At 50.5% G+C, this 27,434-nt stretch overlaps 1 protein-coding gene across 5 annotated transcripts in view; it reads left to right on the forward strand.

The window, feature by feature from the left end:
* Positions 1-27,434, forward strand: part of LOC142579586 (uncharacterized) — a 515,154-nt gene that overhangs the window by 470,494 nt on the left and 17,226 nt on the right. For 4 of the 5 annotated variants that reach the window (XM_075689952.1, XM_075689955.1, XM_075689956.1 and 1 more), the window contains 2 exons: positions 20,614-20,718; positions 22,556-22,693. In XM_075689952.1, coding sequence (XP_075546067.1) covers positions 20,614-20,718; positions 22,556-22,693 — 243 coding nt within the window. The remainder of the gene's footprint in view (positions 1-20,613; positions 20,719-22,555; positions 22,694-27,434) is intronic. The other variant, XM_075689957.1, reaches the window with a different exon arrangement.

The raw sequence follows: 27,434 nt of genomic DNA on the forward strand, positions 1-27,434 counted from the left end.
TGGGCGCTTTACGTGATGAGCGAAGGCGCAAACGTGAATGGCCCGCATGGTGCAGCCACCTAGTGGCACAGAGCTCAACAAAACACAGAGCTAATACAATATAGCAGTTACAAAGTGTATTCTACTTTGCTGCTGGTGTAACCTTTTGGCAGGAGCGTAATCGTGAACACGTTGTTTTCCGAAATGTTTAAAATGTTTTGCGCTTGCTTACAGCAATATTAGCTCTGTGTCTAGCTGGTTAAGCTCTGTGCCACCAGTTGGCTGGACCGTGCAGACCGATCAGACCGCTCACGTACGTCTACGCCAAAGCTCCTTCATCACAGCGGTTGTAGTATGGAGGGGCTATTGTTCGCGCCTCCGACCATCCGTCAAAACGCCCATCTCGCCTGTGGTTACCGGAATAATAGAAAAACTCGACTGGGCGATAGAATGCTCGCAACGCACGCTGCTTGGATATGTCTCGCTTGGGTTCGATGGCCAGGTAGCTGGAGGAGAGGCTGGAGATAGTCTAGTACACTATAGTTGGAGAGCCTTCGCGTTCTGACTCCAAGATAACCGGAAGTAGACGGCACGACGTCACATGATGACGCAGACCCGTTAAAGCTTGAGCCGTGACGCAGAGCCGATGACACGAGCTTAGTCCCTACCGCTCGGCGAACGAGTTGAGGAAAAAAGTATGGATACGGAGGAGGGTAACTTGTAGTCGTCCATCTCTCTTAATATGAGACGCTTCACTTAAAATGTGGCGCGAACGTTTTACTGTAGCTGCACCCTAAGCGTTTACAAAATTTGTCCGAACCGTTTGAGGGACCCTATAAGATCTCGTGAAGTATTGTGCGTACGTGTGTTTACACTTTATTGGCTATATATTGTACTTTCGACTTTGATAAACAAGTGCACGGACTGCGAAAATATAAACCCAGGACTGTGTGACGTGAAAAAAGTTTGCTATAGACACGATATTTGCGTGATCTGTCGAAAGAATCACATTTCGGGGGCGCATGGATGAATCACGTTCCCAAACCTCGGCAGCGGCTCCGTAGGATCACCCAGAAGTCGCGCCGACGATATGTCAATTTCTGGCCTACTGTATATGTTTAAACAAAAGACGTGGCCAAGTTGTCGCGGTGTCGGTCATTTGCCAAGCGCGACGGGACGATTTTCTCGTCTGGCCGACCATACAATAGCCGGGGCACACAGTGCTCGGGCCATGCGCGCATTCGCAGCCGCGTGTACGGATCGACAGCGCGACTTCGCCGCGGGGTCCTTCCCCTCTCGCTGGCCGCATTGAGATTACGAGCTGGAAATAGCCGGGCGCCGGTAAACAAAGGCCACTCTCCGACGCCGTGCACGCGCGAACACTGTCCAGGCGCTTCTCCCGAGAGCCGCTTCTTCGCCGCAGCCGCTTCTTGATGCATGCACTGAGCGCTCGAGAGCTACACGCCGGCGGAGTCCAGCAGCTCCTTCCGCGGACGTTGTGCGAGAGGAGCACCGCCCCGGACGCTATATGCTTCTCCCATAGCGAGCGCGTGGCCTTTCTCGTCTGTCCCGAGAACCGACGTCGTTTACCCGTCCTTCTGCTCGTTGTTAACCCCGTGGCTGGTTCGCTTCCGGCTTTGTTCCTCCCCACCACAGAAGCGCGCTCCCGTTGTTTCCCTTGGGACGCGCTTCCGTCTTGCTCGCGCACTACGAGCGAACAACTCGCTACGCAGTATATACGTGTGGCATATCTCCGGCGTGTGCACTTTCGGTGCCACGGTTTATTGAGATGGGAGAGAGTGAGCATTTCGAAGACGTGAACTGCGACAACATATAGAATAGAGGGGTTTTACAACAGCAGCGCTCGCAGCGACATTGTGTGACGCTCGGTTCAACCAGAACACTTTAGACAAGTTCTCGTGTCTCGCATCGGTGTTCCTGACAGGGAAAAAATAAAGGAACGGCTGTACGTTAGCGGTTACATCACTGCAGACGCTTTGTTCCAGCAGATAAGTAGAATATAGTTGATTACTGCAAGAATGCAGCTTTCTCCTATGTGGTTACGCTCCGTGCCACTTGGTGGCGCCACTAACCCAGCTGCACACGTTCGCGTCTCTGGTAATCTGATGTTCCGCAAAGGGCAGCGCGTTTGTGGACAAGCTAAAGCTTCCCAGTTTTAGCCTCTCCGATAATTTACGCAATTACGGGTTTACTGAAAACGTATATGTGCTAGCGGCTGCGTCGGTAACACCATCTTCTGGTGCGGAGTTTAACCAGAGAAGATGCAGATTTATTACAGCAGTAACTTGCCGTATATTAATTAGCTGCTGGTCCGAGCCTTGGACAATGACATAATCACTAACATGCTGTCTGCTTTCAATTTTTTTCAACAAGAACATCCATTCAACACGAGAACCATTCTAACCCGTTCTAGTTAAACAAAGCGTCGCAGAACGTCGGTAATAGCGTTGCTACTGCCGTCGACGTGTCCGGTATGTAGCTTTGTATTCTGTAAAGGACGATACATATACGAGCAAGCTAAAACTAAATTTCTTATGTCTCAGGGTAGTTTATTCTATTTGTTAGTGTCACAGACGGCAAGATGCCGGTAGAAAAAAAAATTTAGATATAGCAAAAAAAAGAAAAGTGTCTTTATGTAGCAGTTCTCGCCAGCGTTGTTCATCAGCTCGGCGCGTAAGTACTAACGTTTACATTTATAATTGTGATGCGATCCTGCCTTCCACCTCTCGCGAAGCGGAAGAAAACAACAGCATTGCTTGTGGCAACAGGATTTGACACTATGTTGAATCAATGTGGTCGGAACATTCGTTTCTTGCGGTAAGCCGCTATGTTATAAGGTTATGCAGTGGTGCAAATATGTTAGCAGACACATAACCACCATGAAAGTATTACTGACTCCCTCATATACTGTTGATATTATTTTGAGAGGCAACATGTATACGTCTCTGACCCATTAATCAACAAGCGTTCGAACACGGTACCACAAGATATTGCTATCAGCGCCGATGTTCCCGTCTATATACGTCTGTTATACGACGGCATAGATGGTAACAGGAATATCCCTATATTAGAATAACGCTTAACAGTCCTGGAACAGAGAGAACATCGTACGCTCCGCACAAACGCTTGGGCGCCCGCAACATGTCCTTCACTGAAATGCGAAAGACATCAGTTGAGCTACAGTACAGGACAAAAGAGTTTGTAAAACGTTTTCAACTGCGTTGATATGAATGCTGCATGAATAGAAGAGGAACGGATGCGACACAAGGCTGAAACCACCCTGCAATATCTCGTATACTTTCTCCTGCATGTGTCAGAGCAACGAGGTTTCTTTCTTAAATTTTTTTCTTCATGCGGGCTGCAAACTGGGCTCTTTTAAGATCGCAGGGGAGCTATTTTAACTGTGTAGACTGTTTGGGATCGGACCGCTGGTACGATCTGTTGGGAACTCGGCGCTGACGCCCGTGGTTGTACCTGGGTCGCAAGCCCCAAGGGTAGCGTTGGCCTGGCGGCCTGGGGTACAACTGGAAGCATCCGAAGGTCCCGGCAAAGCATGAGTCGACTGGTAACAACGAAACAACTTGTTTATTTTAACATCGCAAAGAGTTGGCGGTCAGGTTTGACCGAAGTAGAGAGACGGGAGAGCACTTCACTCAACAGAAGAAATCGGAGCCCTCCTTTTGGCGTCCGGGGGCAGCTGTTTTTATACTCTCGCAGTTGAGGGCAAGAAGGAACCCCTCAAAAGACGAGCACGTGAATGTACAATGGGCTAATGGTGACGCACACTGTCGTAGCGATGCCGTAGCACCATGTCGAGCACGATCTCGTAGCACCCTGTCGTGGCGCTGCCGGTCGGACACAATGACTGTAATGAGAGGATGGTCCCTGCTTTGGCATCGCCTGTTTCGGGCACAATGACTGGAACGAGATCCCTGCTTTGGCATCGCCTGTTTCGGGCCCAATAACTGGAATGAGATCCCTGCTTTGGCATCGCCTGTTTCGGGCACAATGACTGGAACGAGATCCCTGCTTTGGCATCGCCTGTTTCGGGCCCAATAACTGGAATGAGATCCCTGCTTTGGCATCGCCTGTTTCGGGCACAATGACTGGAATGCGAGGATGATCCCTAGGCGGTCGCATCGCCGCAGTCGCGCCTGGAAACACCTGGCGATGAGTGTTGCGGCGACGACGATCGGGCCAAAATGTCTGCCGCCCCGCCGCAGTCGCGCCGGCAAAACCACGTGTCGCAGGCGAAACGCAACAGACCGCCCCGCCGGGGGAAGGAGATCCCGATGGACAGGGGACTGCATCCGCTGTCCGGAGGGATGTCGCTCGATGATGCTCATAACCGAAGTCGGGCGTCCCTTGACGTTTCTTGAGCGCAGCGCACAGAGAAGGCCTCGTTCTCTCGTTCAGGTTCGCACGGGACACTGCAAAGTGACTTCGGGAGAGTTCACATTTTTGTTCTCGTTCCCGGCAAGCGTTAGAACTACGCTGAAACTCAACCGCTCAGTCAGCAAGCACGGCACAACCCTCACTAAGCCCTGCCAGGCTCTTTCCCCTTTTTATACCACTGCCTAGTTCCTTACAGTAGTCTAGCATCACTCAGAACGCGTCCACAAATTGAAAAATTGCACTAGAAAGCATATCATCACTTTGAAACACTAAACAAAAGCAATATGTTAAAAAAAAATCCTGCCTCAGGAAGAAAAACATCAGTAACAAACAATTTTGAGGCTGATTCCTACGTTAGGGGCTTCGACTTAAGCCATCGACGTTACCGTTGAGACTCCCCTTTTTGTAACGCACCTCAAAGGAATATTGTTGTAAAGCGAGGCTCCAGCGCAGGAGGCGGCCATTTTTGGGAGAGATGGTCTGCAGCCATTGGAGAGGGCAGTGATCCGTCTCAATGATAAACCTCGAGCCGGCTAGATAGCATGACAATTTCTGAACGGCCCACACGAGACACGCACACTCTTTCTCGGTGGCGCTATACGCCTGCTCACGATTGGTCAGCTTACGACTAGCATACAGAACGGGGTGTTCTACTTCTCCATTTTCCCGTTGGCACAGTACAACGCCCATGCCTCGCTCACTAGCATCGCACTGAACAATGAACCCTTTTGTATAGTCTGGCGATCGTAGCACAGGCTGGCTTGTTAGGGCACTCTTTAGGGCGCTAAAAGCTCTTTCCTTGGTCTCGTCCCAGACGACTGTTTGAGGCTCTGTCTTTCTTAGAGCATCCGTCAGGGGAGCCGCGATATCAGAGTACCTAGGGATGTACCTCTGATAGTAGCCGGCGACACCTAAGAACGACCGAATATCGGTCTTCGTGCGCGGTTGCGGAAAGTCTCGCACAGCGGCCACTTTTATTTCAGAGGGGCGGCGACGACCCTGACCAATCACGTGACCGAGGTAGACAACCTCGGCCTGTGCTAACTGGCACTTAGGAGCCTTGACTGTCAAGCCCGCTTCGCGCAGGCGGGTTAGCACTGCCCGCAAGTGTGTCATATGCTCAGACCAGGATGCGGAGAATATCGCTACGTCGTCTAGATACGGTAAAGCGAATTCTTGCTGTCCCCGCAACACTTTATCCATGAGACTTGAAAAACAGTATGGCGCGTTCTTCAAACCAAAACTCAACACTTTAGGACGGAATGTTCCCATTGGTGAAATGAACGCCGCATACCTACTAGCCTCTTCTGTAAGTGGAACCTGCCAATAACCCCTGACAAGATCTAGGGTGGAAATAAACTGAGCGCTACTAACTTTCTCAAGGCGCTCCTCGATGTTAGGGATCGGATAAATTTGATCCTTAGTGATGGAATTAAGCCTGCGGTAGTCGACGCAAGGACGAGGTTCCTTGCCCGGTACCTCAACTAAAATCAAAGGGGAGGTATAATCACTCTCACCTGCCTCAATAACACCGAGCTGTAGCATTTTCTTTACCTCAGCCTCCATAATATCGCTCTGGCGGGGTGACACCCGATACGCCTTGGATCGTACTGGCTCTGGGGAGGTAAGTTCTATATCATGAGTAAGTACAGAAGTCCTACCAGGCCTCTCAGAGAACAGACCTTGAAACTCTTGTAATAGCTGGTGTAGTTCGGTTTTCTGCTCAGGCGACAGCGGTGCTTTACTGATAAGGTCACCAATGACTTGACCGGTGTCTTCCCTGTTCGTCACTGAGCCTAGTCCCGGAAGCTCGACTGGAAGCTCTTCAGGAACGTTTATCATCATGCACACCACTGCTTCCCGTTGTCTATAAGGTTTGAGCAGATTACAGTGGTAAACTTGCTGTGCTTTCCGCTTTCCTGGCAGACTTACCACGTAGTTAACGTCCGACAGTTTCTGAACAATTCGCGCTGGGCCCTCCCACTGCACGTCTAGTTTGTTGTTTAGCGATGTGCGCAATATCATGACCTCATCGCCAACCTCAAAACGACGGGCCCTGGCTGTCCGATCATAATAAACCTTGGCCCTCTGCTGGGCCTTTGTCATTGCTTCACCTGACAACTCCGGTGCCCTTCTTAAGCGTTCGAGGAGCTTAAGCACGTACTCCACCACGACTGGGTCGTCGCCCCTACCTTCCCATGATTCTCGAAGCATGCGAAGCGGAGATCGAAGCGAGCGACCGTACACCAGTTCAGCTGGCGAAAACCCCGTAGCCGCATGCGGCGCGGTCCGTAAAGCAAACATCACCCCAGGCAGACACAGCTCCCAGTCAGTTCGATGTTCAAAACACAACGCTCTCAACACGCGCTTCATGACGGAGTGGAGCTTCTCAACGGAATTCGACTGTGGGTGGTACACTGAGCTGTGTAACAGCTTTACCCCACACCTTTCGAGAAAAGTTGTCGTCAAAGCGCTAGTAAACACTGTGCCCTGATCTGATTGAATTTCTGCAGGAAAACCAACTCGCGCAAATATGGACAGTAGTGCATTAACTATCTCAACTGAGCTGAGTTCTTTAAGCGGCACTGCCTCAGGGAACTTTGTCGCTGGGCAGATCACAGTCAAAATGTGTCTGTACCCCGTGGCTGTTACCGGCAGAGGTCCCACAGTATCAATAACGAGCCGTCTAAAAGGCTCCGTAATGATAGGTACCAATTTCAACGGCGCCCTTGATTTGTCCCCTGGTTTGCCCACCCGCTGACAAGTGTCACATGTCCTCACGAAATGGTCTGCGTCCCGAAAACACCCTGGCCAATAGTACTCTTGCAAGAGACGGTCCTTAGTTTTCTTAACTCCTAGGTGTCCGGACCACGAACCCCCATGTGACAAGCGCAACAGATCCTGACGATAGCATTGAGGCACGATCAGCTGATCGAACTCCACTCCTCTTCGGTCTAGATACTTCCGGTACAGGACTCCACCTCTTTCCACAAAACGCGCAGTTTTCCTGGCGATACCTTCTTTGACATTGCAGCGCACGTTTTCCAGGCTGCCATCCTTTTTTTTGCTCGGCTATCAAAGCCGACCGGCTGACTTTTAGCAACCTATCAAGTCCGTCTGACGTAGGCGCGATGAGCAAATCAGTAGATAGCTCTTCTAACTTTCCCGTGTCGGGCATTTCCTCTCCAGTATCTGGCGCCTTTAACGTTACAGACTCAAGTTTATTCAGTTCGGGCGTGCTCGGAATATCAGCTTGCTGCGCCTCTGACCCTTTTTCGTTGTTTGATAACGTCGGCCCCGCAACTACCGCCTTTGCAGCGAGCTCCCGAACCTTCGATCTGGTTAAGGCCTGAACACTAGCTTCACCAAACAAAAGCCCCTTCTCGCGCAGGAGGTGATCGGACCTGTTTGAAAATAGGTACGGGTACTGGGGTGGCAGCATAGATGACACTGCCGCCTCTGTCTCAAGCGCTCCGAAAGGTCCCTCAATAAGCACTTTTGCTACCGGCAGACACACGCTATGAGCTTCCACGGCTTGCTTGATCCATGCGCACTCGCCCGTGAACATATGGGGTTCTACGTAAGACGGGTGAACTACATCCATCGTAGCTGCGGAATCGCGAAGCACTCGGCACTCTTTCCCGTTCACGAGGAGGTCTCGCATGTAAGGCTCGAGAAGCTTCATGTTCTCGTCAGTGCTGCTTATTGAAAAAAACACAACTTTTGGTGTTGTTTCCGGACACTGCGCCGAAAAGTGACCCGGCTTCTGGCACGTATAACAAACGCCCGCACGCCTCATCTCGAACCGCTTTCTGCGTTCGGCTTCGGCTGCCGCCGTCTCCTTAGGTTCGGTCGCACTGCTTCCACTCGCATCCGCACTACGCGTGTTCCCCTTTGCTCTCATGGGTGTGAACTTCGGCCTCTCAAACTTCGAGCCAAATTCACCCTTTTGACCGTCCTTAGCTCCGCGAGCCCGACGCGTCACAAACTCCTCGGCTAGCTCAGCGGCTTTAGCCACCGTACAAACGTCTGGCCTATCCAAGACCCAGTATCGCACGTTCTCCGGTAACCGACTATAAAACTGTTCTAGCCCGAAGCACTGCAGAACTTTATCGTGGTCACCAAACGCTTTCTCTTCTTTGAGCCACTCCTGCATGTTCGACATAAGCCTATACGCAAACTCTGTATATGACTCACTTCTGCCTTTCTCATTTTCCCGAAACTTCCGACGGAACGCCTCCGCAGACAGCCGGTACTTTTTTAGAAGACTCGATTTCACTGTGTCGAAATCCTCTGCCTCCTCTCTATCCAAGCGAGCGACTACGTCGGCCGCCTCGCCGGGTAACAAAGTGAGCAAGCGCTGTGGCCACGTTTCCCGAGAGAACCCCTGCTTCTCGCACGTTCGCTCAAAGTTAACCAGGAACAAACCAATGTCCTCTCCAAGCTTAAACGGCCGCATCAGGTCAGTCATTTTGAACAATACGCGTTCTCCTGCACCGTGTGCCTGACTTCCATTACGAGCGCGTTCCATCTCTACCTCGAGACGCTTCATTTCCAAAGCGTGTTCGCGCTCTTCTTTTTTCTCTTGTTGCTCTCGCTCTTTCTGTTCTTTACGTTCACGCTCTTCTTTTTCTTTCTGTTCTTTACGTTCACGCTCTTCTTTTTCTTTCTGTTCTTTACGTTCACGCTCTTCTTTTTCTTTTTGCTCTTTAAGTTCGCGCTCCTGTCTTTTTGACCTCTCCTCAATAGTCTCAAGGCATTCCGACAGCTCGTCATCCTCAGCCTCTAACTCAAGAATAGCCTTTAGCAGTTCAGGTTTTCTTAGTTTGTCTGAGACATCCAGACCCAACTCTCTTGCAAGCTCCAACAATTTCGGTTTGCGCAACGACTTCAAATCCATGGCTGCTCTGAATGCTGCTTTCTCTACTGCTTATTATTGTCTTGCCGCAAACTAACCCGGCAGCAACGACAACCACAATTACCAGCTCTGTTTCTAACACTAACAAAAGCCTGGCAAAGCTCAGAAGAAGAAAGTCCCGCACTCACCAAACCTCGCAGGCAGGAATTCCGCGCAGTCGTTCCGCTGCAGGCAACCAGTCGTCACACAGGGCTCGTTGCACTGCTCCCGGATCGTCGTTGAGCTGCTCAGCATACTGTCAACTGCATCTCTTTGCTGCTGGCCTCCGTTGTCGCGATCTCGCCGCTGGCAGACAGTTGTTTGAAGTCGTAGGCGACCCCACCGCTGCCACCAGATGTTTGGGATCGGACCGCTGGTACGATCTGTTGGGAACTCGGCGCTGACGCCCGTGGTTGTACCTGGGTCGCAAGCCCCAAGGGTAGCGTTGGCCTGGCGGCCTGGGGTACAACTGGAAGCATCCGAAGGTCCCGGCAAAGCATGAGTCGACTGGTAACAACGAAACAACTTGTTTATTTTAACATCGCAAAGAGTTGGCGGTCAGGTTTGACCGAAGTAGAGAGACGGGAGAGCACTTCACTCAACAGAAGAAATCGGAGCCCTCCTTTTGGCGTCCGGGGGCAGCTGTTTTTATACTCTCGCAGTTGAGGGCAAGAAGGAACCCCTCAAAAGACGAGCACGTGAATGTACAATGGGCTAATGGTGACGCACACTGTCGTAGCGATGCCGTAGCACCATGTCGAGCACGATCTCGTAGCACCCTGTCGTGGCGCTGCCGGTCGGACACAATGACTGTAATGAGAGGATGGTCCCTGCTTTGGCATCGCCTGTTTCGGGCACAATGACTGGAACGAGATCCCTGCTTTGGCATCGCCTGTTTCGGGCCCAATAACTGGAATGAGATCCCTGCTTTGGCATCGCCTGTTTCGGGCACAATGACTGGAACGAGATCCCTGCTTTGGCATCGCCTGTTTCGGGCCCAATAACTGGAATGAGATCCCTGCTTTGGCATCGCCTGTTTCGGGCACAATGACTGGAATGCGAGGATGATCCCTAGGCGGTCGCATCGCCGCAGTCGCGCCTGGAAACACCTGGCGATGAGTGTTGCGGCGACGACGATCGGGCCAAAATGTCTGCCGCCCCGCCGCAGTCGCGCCGGCAAAACCACGTGTCGCAGGCGAAACGCAACAAGACCATTTATATGGTTCCACAATGAAATCACACTGTTATACCGAGCAGGCTCTAGCTGTTCGCAGTTATACAGGGTATATCACGAGAGGACAGCTTATTTTGAAAGCCATAATGCTGCACTGTGTGCTAGCACGGAAAGGTTGTGTTACGATATATTTGTATTATCGTCAGGCTGCGCGTGTTGTAAGCATTTAAGATTTTGCTCTTGTTTGTTTGCCATCGGCCTGTATCGCTGTTCTTTCTTCTCATTGTAAACACGTGTTCCTTTAAAGCCATCGCCACCAACGGTTTCCATAGCAGATGCTTTGTCTTTTTTTCTGGCACTGCGTTGGCTCCGTCAGCATGGGTTGTCAGGGGCCTGGAAAATACCGGCAGCTTTCATCGTCAATACGCACGACTGAAACCACATGTTCACCAACTTTCCTACTCATTTGCGTTTCTCTCATTGCGCGTAATTTGGGCTAAAGAACGCCGCACGTCTCACAAGAGACACGAGATTTTTGTCACCGGTGGAGGACGTCTGCTTCAATGCAACGGCCTGCGAGACCCAGAAACGCTGTTCTTTCTTAATAGCTTACCTAACACAGCACTGTTCGCTTGCGCAATAATGTTTATGTACGATGGGGGCGAAATGCAAACACTCGTGTACTTAGATTTAGGTGCACGTTAAAAAAAAAAAACCCCACGTGGTCAAAATTAATCCGGAGTCCCCACTACGACGTGCTTCATAACCAGATCGTGGTTTCGGCACGTAAATCCCTATAATTCGATTTTTTAAAGTTTGCGTGGAGGCGATAGTCATGATAAAGCTCGATTTTCTTGAAACCTTTCGTGCCAAATCTCTGAAATATTCATACGTGCTGGTGCGACGAGAAAACAGCAAGCATACACTGCAGAGTGCTGGGAAACAGGCAAACATAAACATTTAAACTCTGCGCGACTGAAGGGTAACCGAGAATAAGAAATGCGTTGTGGTGGTCACACACAATTATGTGCACATGCGAGCTCACACGTACAGATTGCATTTCTCACTACGGCGTACCGTGCGCGGGGAATCATTACCTGGGGAATCCGTTTATTTCGTTACTCTCATGTCCCGTATGTTTTTTTTTTTTGAACGGTTTTAGTTGTCTCAAGTTTGTTGGTGATAATATAATATCATAATAAATAGGAACAGGAAACTTGGTGGACACCAACGCATCGGCTGCGAGCACGACTGATTAAGATGCGCGTTTTTTTTTTTTTTTTAATGTGCTGTCGACGTTTAAAGCCTGCGGAAATGAGGAGTCTTGTGTGATATAGTTCATTGTTTGCAATTAGACAATTGGTTGTATACTGCGAGATTTGGTGCACGGCTCTTCAGTAAAGGCAGCCAGATAGGCATGTAAAGTCAGTGTTTGTGACTTCCAGCTGTTTTGACACAAACGAGATGCGAAGTCTATAGAAGAGCGAAGATAACGCGCAACAGCCATGCTAACGACTCTAGATGCCTCGAGGAAGCGGAGCAACTTATCAAGTCAACGAGCGTTAAGAGATGTGATAAGCCATTTCGCGATAAGAGCCCTGATGGATTTAGTAGGGCAGAAGGAAAACAAAAATAAAAACAAATACAGGCGCTCTTCAGAACACGCCAGCCCGTGTTGTCAATGCGCATTGACTTTCGATAAAGAGGTTGGCAGATAAGGAAGCAGCTTTTATCATCCGCCACCCATATCTTATCTGCCTCCTACGGCAACCACATCTCACGTCGCACGAGGCGAGCAGCTGGGAAACCAATGAACAGATCACGCCCGGGCCGCGTCTCGTGACGAGTTCTCAACGAGCGCGCAGTTTAAGACGAACGCCAGCATTAATGAAAGGTAATGAGGATGGGTCGCCACAAAACGGTACATGCGCGCGCACGCTACACGCTTGCGTGCGAGGGAGACCGCGCGTGAACTGTTGAAGAAGAAGGCGAAGCTGCGCGCGCACTTACACACACGCTTTCGCATCGCCAGTTCTGTCACGTACGGCATTAGCCGACCCGCCTGACCCTCTCGTGGCGAACGCGCGCGCGCGCGCGGCCCAGTCGTGACAAGACACCCCGTTTGGAGCCGCGCCGTGTGGTTCCGCTGCTCTTGCGGCGGTGTCGGGCCGCGATCGCGTCCCCCCGCGGCGCCGTACCAAATTGGGTGCCGTACCGTGCGCAATGCCGCGCTGCGCGCGGACGCTCTGCTGCTGCTTGTACGCAAATCCGCTCCGGGAGTGGTCACGCCGCATCGTTGAACGGTGGAAAGAAAGAAAGAAAAAAAAAAGAGATGGAGAGAGAAACTAAAGGGAAGAGAAACTAGGAGACGCCCGGCGGCACTCAGTTTGACCCGGAGCTGCTTTGCTCGCTCGACAAAAGCCGCCGCGACTCGCGGCGGCAGCGGCAGCCAGAACGGAGGAGGAGGAGGAGGCACCTTCCATAATCGCCAATGAGCGTTGGACAGCGCCGCGCGTTGTCGGAACGCCTTTGGCTGCGGGACAAATGAAACTAACGTGTCGCTTCACCCACGGCGTGGCGAGCCGGTCACCCAAGCGATGCCGCGCTGCTCCACCATACTGCGAACCGAGAGCTTTGCTTTTGATGCGGCCCGCTTCTTAGTTTTCTTTTGGAGTGTTCTACTATCGATCGATTCTTTAAAGCTCTCCTGTCTCCCCTTCTTAATTTTTGTATGTCCTGTTACGGTGCTTTCTTACTTTTCTTTTCTTTCTCGCACCCTGCTGCGCTGTCAAACGGATTGTCGGCGAGCGCGGTTGGCGAACAGGAAGTTGTGTTCGCTTTAATGGTGAATCTGGGCCCGTATAGGGCCATTCGGATTAAAAGAACGCGCTTCTCAGCCAGACGGAGCAGCCAATTAATAACTGCTAACTGACTCGAGGAGCCCGTTGGACGCTTTCCGTTGCGAAATGAACCCGTGACAGAGCGTGGAGGGACGCGCCCGCGGCTTGTGTACGTAGTACTTCCGCGTGTTCGCGAACGCCGTCAGCCGGAGATTAGGCGCAGAAGCTTTAACCGCGGCGAGCCAGTATAATGTAACCGCGACTCTACGTTGAGCGCCCGTATCGAAAGTTTACGAAGGAGGAATTGAAAGCGTGTACAGTAAGGCAAAATTTGGTTGCAAGAGTGTTGACTGAGTCAGATGACGGGCCTCGGCGAAGCTAAATTTCACGCGTTAGCAGAATCATGTTGCCTGTCGCTCGAGATGCCTTGAAGGTGCGACCGGTTTGCGAAGCGGTACGAGTTATGATGATATTGGCGATGATGATGATGATGGGGAAGAATAAGGTGGATATGAATAGCTCTTAGAATTAAGAGGGGTGAGTGGGGTGAGAGCAAGATGGCGGTACCAACCCGGCTGCTCACTTTCATTCACTCGATAAACCACCATTCCGTGAACAGTAATTGCGTACACGGACAAGCGTGCCGGAGACAGCTCGCTTATGATTGTGGAAAAAGCAACTGCAACTATTTTTTTTATGGACAAAAAGCTTCTGGCAACCGAGCATCTTGGTACAATAAAGCTTTCCCCTTTCTCCTCTGGCGACGCGTTTCTCGAGAGGAGAAACGGGTATAGCGCGATGCCTAGTGTGTACCTGCTGAGAGTTACTGTAATGGGAGCATTTAGCCCGTCAGAGTCGGGCATCTGTTTTCCATCCGCCGCTCCACTCACCTTCGTCGAACGCAGTCACGTGGCCCCAAAAAGCAACCATGCAACACAGAGAAGCTAAAACTAAGGCACAGATAAACGAGAGAGGGAGAGAGAGTAAACGTTTATTGTAGCATAGGTTGCTTGGTTATGGTGGGTGGAGACAGATAAACGAAGTTGACTGTGGCAGCGCCACCGCGTTATCAGCGTTTGGCGCTTTCTTAGAGGATCAATATCCAGAGCACTACTTCAGAAATTTTGTTTTAGAGCGCAGCTCCTAGACGCCAGTTCCTGCGTTGAGCGTCGGCGTCCCTAGGCGTAACCGAGCGAACGAGCGCAACGAAGCAGGAAAGAGCGAACGCGGAGCGTAGCGGGGGTTGAAAGACGCTGTCTGCGGCTGTGAATCGCGCCCACGCGTAACCCACGCGCTGCCTCTCGCGATCTCTCGATTAGCAAGGCAGTCGCGCCGCACTTCTGCCCTCGCCAGCCCTGCCACTCACAGCGTTTTCCCCCTATAATATAAGCCCTGTACCTATATGATCATAATACAAGATATTGACACGGATACTTCTTTCACTTATAGAGCGGCGTTCAAATTTCGCATTAAGGAGTATCATAATAGATATGTTATATATAAGGGGTTCAACCGAAGGAAGATGTCGGTGATTTCTTTTTTTTCGTATTGTAAGTAATTTCAGGGTTGCTAGTTGGCATGTTTTTCGGCAGATGGGGCCACCAGGCTCTGCACAACGAAAGAGATTCAGCGCTAGGAATAAAGTTGCTACCACCACCGTCCAGCGCTAGGCGATGTCTGTGCACATGCAACGGTATACTTCTATTCGTTCAGAAGAAATCGAAATACCATACCTCACATGTGCATTTTTGCAATAAAGTGTTCCTCGATAGTCCCTGATAAAGTAGGTAGACCATGATCGTTCATGTAGCGACGAGCTTGACTCCTGTGAACGTGACAACAAGCAAGCCTGTAACTTCCTTTTTTTTTCATTTTTCTTGAATAAATGCTTATTCCTGCTCCTTCTCCCGAATGGCCATGGCACGAGTCTTCTCCCGTAAGGAGTGTATTGGCGTCTACGCCTGAAATCTTGAAGGCGAAAGCAATTTACGCGTCCTCGTCAATCGCCTGTCCACGCTGGCCGGTGTACTAAAGTGGGGAGCCTGTCAGTTTCTGGAATTTCGCACTATGCACAATGGCTTGTGGGTCCAATGGTACAATGACCTATCCTGCACGTGGCTGGCTTGTTCTCATGATGCACCCTGCACTGGGGGCGAAGTTCTCCGAGTTAGTGACGCTGTAGGTTCTGTGAATATACCAAGTAATGCCTCTATGCTTTTCTTTACCTTGCTTTTACGTACCGTTTTGGTTACAGCCATCTTCTGGCCGCTGTTCAGGTGCAGCCGTCACATTCGGCTTAAGGGAGAGGCGTGTGGAAGCAATAGCGCTGGTGACATCATGTGACGCAGAATCTAACCAGAGAGCACAATGACCTACCATATTCTACTTAACTGTTGCTCTGTAAAGCGTTTGTAGCGACATAATCGTTAAACCTGGAGCCATTTCTGGTTTTCCTTCGACGAGAACACTCATGCGACACATTCTTTTTTTTTCAAACGCGTTGTAGTTTGACAGAATATTACAAGATGTCGCTATCGGCTTTCCTATAATGCCACTGCCGTGCACGGCTTTGGTAACCCAATTATCCGTGAACGGTAAGAAGCGTGCGGACAGCCAGAGACTCTATATTGTCTACTATATATACTTGCTTACATTTATATTGCACATTTCAGTATAGGAAAGTTAGTGTTTCCATCTTGTGAGAGCACTGGCTCTGTTTTGAATAACCATGCGTTCGAACCGCCGTTTCCGTTCTGGATAACCAGACACGAGCATTTTTTTCCCCTGCAGTTTACTTTTCGAGCTAATAGACTGCAGGCGCCTTTCTTGTCGGCAGGAAGACGACCAGAGACGTGGGGTGCCCGTTTGCTGGACCCGCGCGAGGGCGCACGCCTCACCCACACCGTTGCAGTTATCTGCGAGTTTCCGGTGTTTGTTATCTCTCGCAGCCGAAACACGAATCCTTCGAACACAATGACGCTCGGGAAGCGCCCTTAACCGGACGCTTTGGGTACACTGTCACGATCGCGTGTCGACCAAAGATTTGGAGCCGAGGGAATAGCAGCGATGTGTATAATACAGGGTGTCCCAACTATCACGCACCAAGATTTAAAAATATGCAAATCCTAAGAAGCTGGACAGAACCAAGGTAATCTTGTTTGCCGTCGCTTGGAGATACTCGGATTGTTTCGTTCATTCCACCTAACTATACAATTAGTCGTTACTAATTAACTTCTCGAATATTATGAGTAGACGAAAAGTGTCGATGAGAACATTGTAGAGCAACATAAAAAACTCCCGATGCAGCTTTCTGTTGCTCAATACGTGCTACATAAACGTTTTTTCGAGCGTGAAAGACGCCCGCGAATACACGCAAAGTGCCTCGAGCGGTCAGTCGCGCGGCAGTTTTGCGTACCTGAGTGTCCCTAAGCGACGACAAACAACATTACCTTGGTTCTGTCCAGCTACGCGGCATTTGAATATCTTTAAATCTTGATGCATGATAGTTGGGACACCCTGTATATGGGTATGCCATAGGTCTTCTGGAAGATAATACACTGAACTGTTGTCAAATTCTTATGAAAGGAGGCTCTCGACATCCACCTACAGCCAGCACTTTGTATTATACTAAAGCGGATCTTCTATTCTCGGGTGCGTCACGGTGGTTTGCTGGAACCGTAACGGTCCAACATGACCTGCTTACTTCGATTATGTATCCAGAAGCGGTAATTAAGGACAGTTTACAAATATACGGTCGCAACAGCTAACTAATTAAGTAGAGGTTTAGTCTCTGAGACGCAAGTTACTTGCATGCCAAAAATTCGCGGTGAAGGCACTGCGCAGACCGCGGAGGAGGCGCAAGCGGCTCGCGTCTCAGCTCTCACATGTGGCAGTTATTCGTTTTCTTGCCATGTACGACGTACACAGCGCAACAAGGCAATCTCTAATTAGAATCTTCAACTGGAATGCAATGTTCCAGATCTCCCCTCATTTATCGTCGATGCATACAATTCATCCTTGAAGTACAGATACTTCGCTTGCTAAGCTGCTCGGACTTATCGAAGGCGCATATCGCGTGCATGAGAACACGCCTTTTTAGTTTCCCGGAAACCAGCGAGTCCGCTGGTTGCCGTGAGCGCGTTGTGCGTGCCTGTAGAAAATGCACAGAAGAGAGAGAAGAGGTTCGTCGTGAGAAAGGAAAGGTTGGCGCTGTCTTCTGCAGCCCTCGCGGGTGCACGGCACCGCGACAACAGGGAGAGAGGGCGGGGGATAGGGAAGGGGGGAGAGTTGACAAAAGGAGATAAATGGGGAGAAGGAATAGAAGAAGCTGGAATTCGCTCCTATTTTTCGAGTGGACGAGCCCTCACCACAAGGAAAACGATTCGCGATGGTTGAGTCCTGTGACGGGACTCATTTCGTCGAGACACGAAGACATGTGGCTTTGTTCACCAGGCCGCAACTTGCTCCGCCGCGTTGTCCCTTTTGTCGTCGTAGACTTCTGCGGACGCGAATTCTCCGGACGCAAAATTATGGTTGCATTTTTTCTTCGTCCCCAGTCGGGAGGATCCTTTATTGTCGACAACTTATTGAAAACTCCTTCATGCATTCTGATTTTAGCTGACCTTGCCGAGAGGTCGCACCACCGTCGTCCTCGTACTTTGAACAAGCGCGAAAAGTCGCTGTGCGTGCGTAAAGCAGAAACCACGTGTGCCGAGCGTGGCGCCTCCGTCAGCTCGCGCCTGATTGTGGAAAGAGCGACCGTTGTTATTTATGGCGGTAGGAAGAAATAAAGACGGCTGAAGATATTGTTGACTCCCTCCCTCTCTCTTTCTTTCTTTCCTTCTTTCTTTCTTTCTTTCTTTCTTTCTTTCTTTCTTTCTTTCTTTCTCTCTCTCTCTCTCTCTCTCTCTCTTGTTCACGGCACACTCTGTGCATTTGCGGCGACATGTTTCGTGGGTCAGATGTGCTTGGCACAGTACGATGGCAGACGCGCGGAATCAGGCACTTAGTTGTGCCTCCCATCGACGGCAACTTCGACATCTTGTGCCTCTATCGAAATGCCCTTGCCACGGATACCGTTGAGCCATGCCGATTTGCCCGAACAGTGTGCGAACAAACCTCTCGAGAATGACGCTACAGAAAGTACGGGTATGTGGCTGTATTGCGTTGTCCGCATATTACGGAGCTTTAGCCATGCAGTAATAACGCGTACCGAAACGCACAGAGCAAATAGGTATGGTCGATTCATTTTTCTTATTCGATTGATGATTAATCGTTCATCATTTTAGCCTTTAACTGATTAATCGCTTTCGACGCAGGATTTTTTAATGGATTAATCGATTAAGCGAAGTTTTTACCGGGCACTTTTATAAAGGTTGAAACAGAGTTGCCTACTTTTGCAGGACCCTATGTTAATGTCAATGACGCAGAACTAAGTTTGAAAGACCAGTGTATAAACGTAGGATAAAGTATGATCTTTAACTTGTTAAGGACTAAATATAGTTGGTCTTGAAAAGATTAACAATATAGGCTGTAACATGGCACTTAGCGCAGAATTAAATAACATATATGACACTAGTGAATCCCTGTACAGTACAGTTATACAAGAAATAGGAAAATGGCAGAAGTGAAAGGAGAAGTCCAGCTGAAAGGATTTAAAAAATTGCAACCTGCACAGGGGAAAAGGAAAATACTGGTTTAGGATTTTAAACCACTTTTTTTTTTCTACAGAATGAAGGAAAGTCAATAGACTGGGATGTTTTAGTGAAACCTCCGGCAGCCAACTTACAAGGGTAGGAAAGACGCCCATTGATTGCAATGCGCGCAGGACTCGCCGCAGTCACCCTGCAACCATCGTTCTATTTAAATCAGCGTTGGATTGGCGCAAGTTCACGTTCATTCCTCTAAGTGTAGAAAAAGTAGAATAACATAAATGGTTCGCTAAGGGAAACGTCGAGCGAAGAATTTGCTCGGTAATTGCCTATTGATAGATTGTATGTTTGCGCTGGACACCCGGTTTTATTTCGCAACACTTTCAGTCAATGGAAGTTTTGTGCATAGTTTGCGTGATGTGATGGTAATTGTCTATGTACTTTTTGGTGCACAGCCTCCTTTGTCTCACGCTACGAGATCGTAGCACGTACGTAAAATGTAAAACCAAAAAAACAAAACAAAAGTGCCGCATTTATTTTGTCATTGTCGGTGCTTCTATCGCACTAAAACGTTTACGATAACACATGTGCAATGGGTATCAGAGTCGGCCCGTCTACGCCTTTTTAATTAGGCTGCCTCCGTCATCGTGCCGTCGGGGCTGTTGCGTCGACCTCAGGAACGAAAGTCGGTGGCATTGTGTAGAATACCATCAGACTAAGAATGACATGTTTGGTTAACGTTGTGTTCAAATTTATTGGCGTGACAAACGCAACGTGGCTACACTGTGAGTGGGAACGTGACGTAGCAGCAGTGCAAATGTCTTGGGGTACTTTTGTGTTTCAGTGCTTGCGCAGATGTGAAAGAGTGCTTTCGAGCTCTGAATGTCGACTAGCCCACTACAAGTTCTACGTTTCATGACATCGAATTGATGCGAGAGAAAAAAAAAAAAGGAAGCTCAGTTTAGTTATCGATTCCAACATAGGTTTTCCTCACCACGCATATTGTACTAAGAGGACCACCGGTCACACCGTAACTATCAGCAGCTCCTGTTCAATGATGGTGTCGAGTGAAATTCGATCCCTTATCAGCTTCTGCTGCAAAACGGTATTTTTTTTTTTTCACTGTAAGCCGGAAGCCATTGCACATTTGGGCCTTAACTTGAGTTTATTGTTGCCGTCACCAAGGTAATGCTACACACAGTGCGACCACCGTCGTATTTGCGCGCGCGCAGCAAAAGTCCGCGCGCTTCCGCCACATTCGTTCCCTGCGCGAGGGGTCCTGACCGCGTATCGCAAACCACGCGCACAGCAGAGCATAAGGGGGCTTGCGAGGCGGAGCGGGAGGGGGGGGGGGGTGCAGAAAGAGCATGTCTGCCCGATCCGCTTTCTCCGTCGCGGACACAAGCGCACAAACAGAGAGAAATGCAACGCGAAGCGCGCAATAAGAGCAGCCGCCAGCGCGATAACTAAAAGAACGGCCGTCTTGATGCCTCGCTGTTCTGCGCCGGCCCCGTCGCCATTATCGCGGGTTTGGCGAGCGCATACTACGCGGGCACACGCGGCGAACGAACGGGCCGCGGTTCTGCGGGCGCTGCGGCGTCGACGTCCGGCCCACGTCTCTGCCGTCTCACGTTTCGTCCCTTTTGTGCCTCGCAGACGCAGCTGGAGCAGGAGGGTCTGGCCAACCAGCATCAGCAGGAGGAGCTGCGGCGACAGCAAGAGCAACTGCTCGAGCAGCAGCAGAAGTTGCACGATTTGCAAGTGAGTGCAGCTCTATGCGCGGCTCGCCATTTTGTTGCCCGCGAGCTTCGGTCTCGGTCATTTGCATACCCCCCTCCCGGCGTTGTGTTTTGCGCGCGAGAGCAGATGTGGCGAGTTGCACATCGCGCTTGCCGAAGGGCGACGACGGGGGAAAACTAAGGTTGTGCTCGCGGCCTCGCTTTGCTCGTATATGCTGCATACGGCCGCGCCGCGCGTTCCGTCGTCGTGGCCCCAAAACCCGAGCTTCGGCCCGTCGGTCGATCCCTCGGGAGGGTTGACTCGGTCGGCGAAGCCCTCGCGGTTGTGGTCGGTTGGCCTCTGGGTGGGCTTCTTATTTGTCCGCGTTGCGTGGTCTCCCCACTCCCGTGACAAATGGTTTTTCGTCTCCCTAATGGCAGAATTATGCCCCCGCGATCGGAGGCGCTAATTTCGAGGCCGCCATCCTTCATCTTCGGCCCAGTTGTTCTGTGCCCTTCTGCCGCAGCCGTGGCGGCAGCAGTTGTCGATGCAGTCCCGCCGTGGTTCCCGGTGCGGTGGCCGCCGCCCCCTCCTCCGCCCCCTCCTCCGCCGACATCTATTGATTCGATACGCCGCTGGCTGCAGCATGCTACCGCGGGCTCTTTCGCCACGCACGCGTTGTCGCCGCTTGTGAGGAGACCCGCGCGCGCGTGCACTCGCGTGGATGCGTGGATTTCCGCGTGCACGCAGCCGACCCACTGCTCTTTGGCAGCCCACGCAAAGCTGTGCCGCGAGCCCCTTGCGGAAGGCACGTTTAGCACCCCGATAGTTTGGGATGTCCGTTGACTGATGCACGCTAACGGTGATCGCGCGGAGACGGTCGCCTTTTAGTACTGAACCCACCTCGGTGTCGTGGTTGGTCAAAACTGAAAGCAGTGCCGTTTGTGCAAGCGTTAGAAATATATTGTACGTAAATTTGGTGCCTTCCTGACGCCCATCTTTCTTGCTATGATGCGTGGCAAGTGACGAGCTACCTGGAAACGACCGTAAGGCGTAGCGTGGCCGTCGCTGGAGCCATGTATAGATGCCGTCGCTTTGGGAAGAGTGTACTCAGTGTTTCTGGAACTGATGCCAGCTATTTCTTTCGGAGGTTGAGTTCTGCGTGTGAGTATGTTGTATGGGAGGGTGGGAGCAGGTGCTGACGCAGGGGATCATCGGAGTTAATAGAAAATCGCCTAATTTGGAAGTTTTATTTCACGAAAGGATTAGCCGTTGACGAAAGTCTATAGTTCCAAGAGCCGTACGTTCACGAGCAGTTGACAGCAAGTTGCATCGTTGATCGCCTTTGCCTCGAGTCAATAGGAAATCGATTGACAGGTAGCGAACTGAACAGGACGAGAGTGCGAACAGAACAACGGGTACTGCACGCTTATGTGTTTCCTACTACACTTTATTGCAATACTGTGAGGCTGAATGATGATTCGGCATGTATCTTGCTTCATCCCAAACAGCACAGCGTTGTAATAATAGTCTCGACCGCAACTTACTCGGCAAGTCTCGGTGCTCGTGCGCAGATGTTGGCAGCTAAGCACTCTCCTTTAAATGTTCGCGAGGCGCAGGTAGAAAATCTAAGACCACGCGGAACGAAAAGTAAAGAAAGAAAAAGCCGATAGAGGTGTTTCATTACACTTACTGCATGCAATTGCTTTTTGAGCCCTAGGTCTAGCCCACATAAGGCCGATGCATTGATAAGCTTAACTACACCGCTGAAAAAAAAATGATACCGCATATTTTTGTTACAAATGTGCACAAAATACATTTGTATTTCGCGAGCGCGTTACGTGCATTGCCCACCTCTACCCGACTCCCTCCACTTCAGGCGCGGCTCAGTGGTCAGTACATGGCCGCGGCTTCGGTGTCCAAAGGATTTCTGCTGATGCCCATGCTGGAGGCCGCACTGCCCCGGGTGCCAACGAGGCCCGTCTCGTCGCCCACGGCCGCGCATACACCGCCCACGGTAAAAATTTTAGGCGCACGCGCTTCGACGTTGAGCACGGCCGTTCCCGCACGTTTCCTCGCACCGCTGTCTTGGCTGACTGGGCATGCGCGGTAACCGTTTGCTTGCTCCGGCATGATCGCGTTGCCTGTCGGTGGCGCTCTATTCAATTGCTTTGTAAAGTGTGTTTGTGGCAAACAGTAGCGGGAGGTGTACAATACTGTATAGATGCACTCTGTCCTGTCGTCTTCCTTGTTTTAGTACCGCTTCGGGCTCGTATTCATGCACTGACTCGTCCATTAACTTGCTTTACTTTGCTATACATGTAAGTTCACTGAAGTTGGCTGCGTTTACTCCGTGATTTACGGTGAATGCAGTAATCGTACGTGTATTGCACGGGAGTGCTGAGAGATTGAACGCCTATAGTTGCGGCATTTCTCCTGAGCACGTAGAGAGCATATGGCGCATCGCATGGCAACGTAGGCATGTCTGTGAACGGGCTAGCTCTCGAAATTACGTGGTTTGACGGCATTATGGACTTGTATTACACATGTCTCTGCTGCAGTTTGCATGTATAAGGAGTTTGACTTGCGCGATACCTTTCTTTCGGGGGCACGTGCAATGCTAGCGACTCGCATGGTTTATCCGATCCTGTAGGAATAACAATGACACTAGTTGTCCATCACCTCGGTTAGCCCACTCTGTGGCTATCAGTGACACCAGTGTCGGTCACGCTGACGGGCAGCTGTTCATAGCATTACAGTTAAGATCGTTAAACAGAACCGGGGTAGGTCCTCATGAACATTCATGAGGAGTCATGCTCAGTTCTTGTTGCTTTTTATGGCACGCCAAGCTGCGCGAAGTGATAACATATAAAAATCAAGCGCTGCATCGTCAGATTCACTGTGGCCACAGGATGAGACCGCGGGGTGGACGATTAGGTCGTTATGCCTCGTGCCATAGCGCGACACATAATGATCTTTCGCCTTAGCGATTCTGTTTTTCCGTGCGACGATCTGCGGCCGAGATGTAAACATACCAACGCGCTAAATCATTGAGACCAAAGCAAAGTGCGGGGCCGCGCTATGATATTGTAATGTATACTTCAGCGCACGGTCGTAAACCATGCACGGCAAATGTCGCGATGCGTGTTTCGACCGTGTTTCTTGCAGCTTGTGCTTGCAACAGCCGCCCTTTCGCCGTAAAGGCCGAACGTCGAAACACTGCGTAACGTACGCTATAGCTGTAGGTCGTATTCACCAATGGGGCACCTCTAAAGACGCACACAGTGAGCGGAATTCCGCGCAGGCAGTATATATAACTGCACGCCGGCTCTCCGCGGCCCTGCTCTCCCAATCATAGGGACTAGAATATATATATGTACTGGAGCCCGTATAACGTTCTTCCCTAGAATACAACTCTCGATTACTGCCCCCGATATGGATCAGGGACGTCCTTTAGTATCGGCGTTCCGTCGTATCGAGACGGCCAGAAGTCGCTTGCTAGGGTCGTCACGCCTCTCTGCCCAGTGGCGCTGTGCGGAGGAATTTCAAGCTTCGCCGCGGAGATCTTAATCGGACGTCGTATAACCCCGTGCCGTGGTCAGTCGCGGTGGTCGCGTCCACCTGCTTTTCCTCGTAGAAGCCTCGCTGTTGCAGCCCCGCAGAGGGACATCGTGGGCGGTGTTTCACCGCGGCGTGGTCAAAAAGGAGCCCAGCTAGGTCGCTTGACCGATCGAGGGCCACGGACATTGTCTGCAGGTGGTGGTGACGCAAAGGGGAGAGAGAAGAGCACCCTTCCTTGGACAGGTCGTTCGCCCGTTAGGTGGCGGCGTCGTATACGATGGCGATCGAAAGAAAACGACAATGAAACTTCTCGGCCAGACAGCGTTGGCGCACAGTTGACCGGTGAACCTGCGGTATATTCCCCCCCTCGAAACGACCAATAAATCATGGGAACGCGGGTGAGCTCTCGTGGCCACGGCAGGTTGCTCCATGGGGCCGAGATTTATTCTTTACTGTCCAGCCCGGTAGGGGAGCCTGCTACCAAGGGGGAGCTGTAAAGGTGCCCAAAGCGAGACCGCTGCAGCGATTGTCTTTTTTTTTTTTTGTTTCGTCCAGATTACTGCTTTCGTGGTTGTGAGTGAGCCTCAAAAGAGAGCTTGCGCACTTCTCAACGGAGGCGTCCGTGTGTGAAGAGAAGCAAGTGAATTAAAGACAGATAGGAAAGCTTAAGTAAAAGAAAGACGTAGAGGTCGCGGCCGCTGAAGTAACCTTCTGCCCTTCGACTCTGTGCTAGTGATAGAGGAATGCGTGGGGAGGGAGAACTAGAGTAGGATTGAGTAGCGATGATGACATATTTTGGCAATTTAAGCAGCACTCGCAGTACAGTGTACAAACGTGCGCAAATTCTTCAGTAAGTTCACTAGCAAAAAAACTTTTGCGCACGCGGACACAACTTGTCATGGCTGCGCGCCTATTGACTCCTGTTTGCTCCGTTAGAATTAGCGACTTTGTGTCAATTAGTGAGCTGTTTTAAACACGAAAAAAAAAAGATGGAAAGAAATGACAGTTCGCGGAGGTTTACATCCGCTATCTGAGACAGGCGTTTACCTGCCAACACTAGAAAAATTTTTTCTTGAAGTGTACAAATTGGGGCTCGCTTTACGATTTTACAAATGTAGCGACGAGTTTTACGAAAAAAAAATTTGCTCGTGAAAATGCTTAGAGCTGTTGAAACACGGGGCCACGCAAGATTGCACAAGAAAGATTTACGCAAAAAAAAAAAACCAAAGTGATTCTACTTACGCCGCTATTTTGTGGCAGCGCAATATAACAGATGGCTGTCTGCTTCGAGCAAGTGTATTTAGCCAAGTTCCTGAAGCAGGCGGAACTGGCAGCGGAATTGTCTAAGGAAAAGCCAGTCACCTAGGAATAGTCTACTCAGTCTCTTACTGTTCCAAGTCTGCTGCTGCTTGTGTTAATCGTTCATAAAATGTGAGTTTAACCAACATAAACAAAAATACAAATTCTTGAGTTTCACGTGCCATATCCAAGATATGATTATGAGGACACGCCGTAATGGGGGACTCCGGATTTATTTCGACCACCTGGGGTTCGTTAACGGGCACAAAATGCATGGTATACGCGGGCGTTTTTAGCATTTCGTCCCCTTCCATATGCGGCCGGCGCGGCTGGGATTTGATTCCGTGCCCTCGGGCTTACATGAGTTGAGTTGAGTTGAGTTGTTGTAGGCTACTGGTGAGATTAGCCTTGCCGTTGCTGTCGGCAATCACCCTTCTTCAATGATCAGGTTGCACGATGCACTAGTGACGAGTCGAATAATGTATCAGCTCCCTTTAATTTCCCCATCGATATCACAGCTGGAACGACTTGAGGTTCTGCACAGAAAGGGCCTAAGAAGGGCTCTCGGGCTTACATGACGCAAAGGGCGTGTGCTGAGAGCAAACCTAAACGCGTGCTATTCCCACGTCTAAGGATGGCACTTAAGAAGTATGGACACGCCTACAGTATATTTTGATTTGGCGTTAAAGTATACTCTTGAAACGCTGCCCTGGCGTAAGTGACATTATCGTGACGTCGTGACACAGAGCGAAATTTGCTGTCGTCGCGTAGCAATAAGGTTAGGCATAATGTCCTTGCTCGTGAGACGCAGACAGCAGTGCTTCTAGCGCGTCCTCTGGCTGCTCTCGCGTGCAGCACCAGCGATCGCAAGAACAGAGCGGGGCAATGTGTCATGACGTAATAGCGCATCCGCGTCCAGGATGCCGAAAACGAAACTAGGCCGGTATTCACGAAGAATTTTTATGCTGGAACTGTTCTTAAGAGCAAGTACCAACCACTCGTAGTGCTGCACATTTTATTAGCGAAGGCGACCACCCTATGGCCACTACCACTTACGAAAGAAAAGCTTTGAGAATTCGGCCTCTCGTTCGTAGAAACAAATATTTTAGCTGCTTATTAAGGGTGTTTCGACGCTTTCCAGTGTACTGGCAAGCTAGTAGTAGTAGTAGTAGTAGTAGTAGTAGTAGTAGTAGTAGTAGTATAAGTGTTCAGAGGGTTCCGTACCTTAACTTGATTAAAAAAGAAAAGAGAAATAAAGACAAGACGAAAGGGTAGCGTCAGTGTTCCACGGATAGCTACCTCGCCGGACTTGCGTCGTCGTCCTCGTTGCCACTTTTGCTGAGAGCGTTGCGGCTTCCGGTGTGCTTTTTCTTCTTCTTTTTGTAAGAGGGCGCGTTGCCTTTCATGCGCGCGTTTGTCCTTTCGCGCGCGCCCGTGGAGGGTGCTCTCTCGTTACGGAGGCCGCTGCACAGCGCCGATCATAAACAGTGAGGAACGCGGCGGCAGATGGGTCGCACAAAACGCAACCAGTCCAAGGAAGCGCCATCATCATGCATCACCCGCCGGTGTCAGCTTTCACCGGTGCTTTTGTTTGGCTCGCCCACGATGCTGGGCGCCTGAATGGCCTTCAGTCAGTCATGCACAGCCCAGCCGCCTGTATCTCTTTAGCGAGTACTTTACTTTTTTTTTTCTCCCTAGCGAGACCACATTTTCCTTCATCTCCTCTGTGTCCTTTACTTGCTATTTCTGGGACGCCGTGGCTCGTTATTATTTCGCTTATTTTTCGTTGTCAGTGCGCGCTGACGTTTACGATGAGGCGGCGATGAAAGCTTTTCTTGTGTTTGCTGTCCGTTGCTGGGAATATCAGCTTTCTCTTGGCGTTTCAAGCGTGACCTGAC

The sequence above is a fragment of the Dermacentor variabilis genome, chromosome 4, assembly GCF_050947875.1.
Source record: "Dermacentor variabilis isolate Ectoservices chromosome 4, ASM5094787v1, whole genome shotgun sequence".
Lineage (NCBI taxonomy): Eukaryota > Metazoa > Arthropoda > Arachnida > Ixodida > Ixodidae > Dermacentor > Dermacentor variabilis.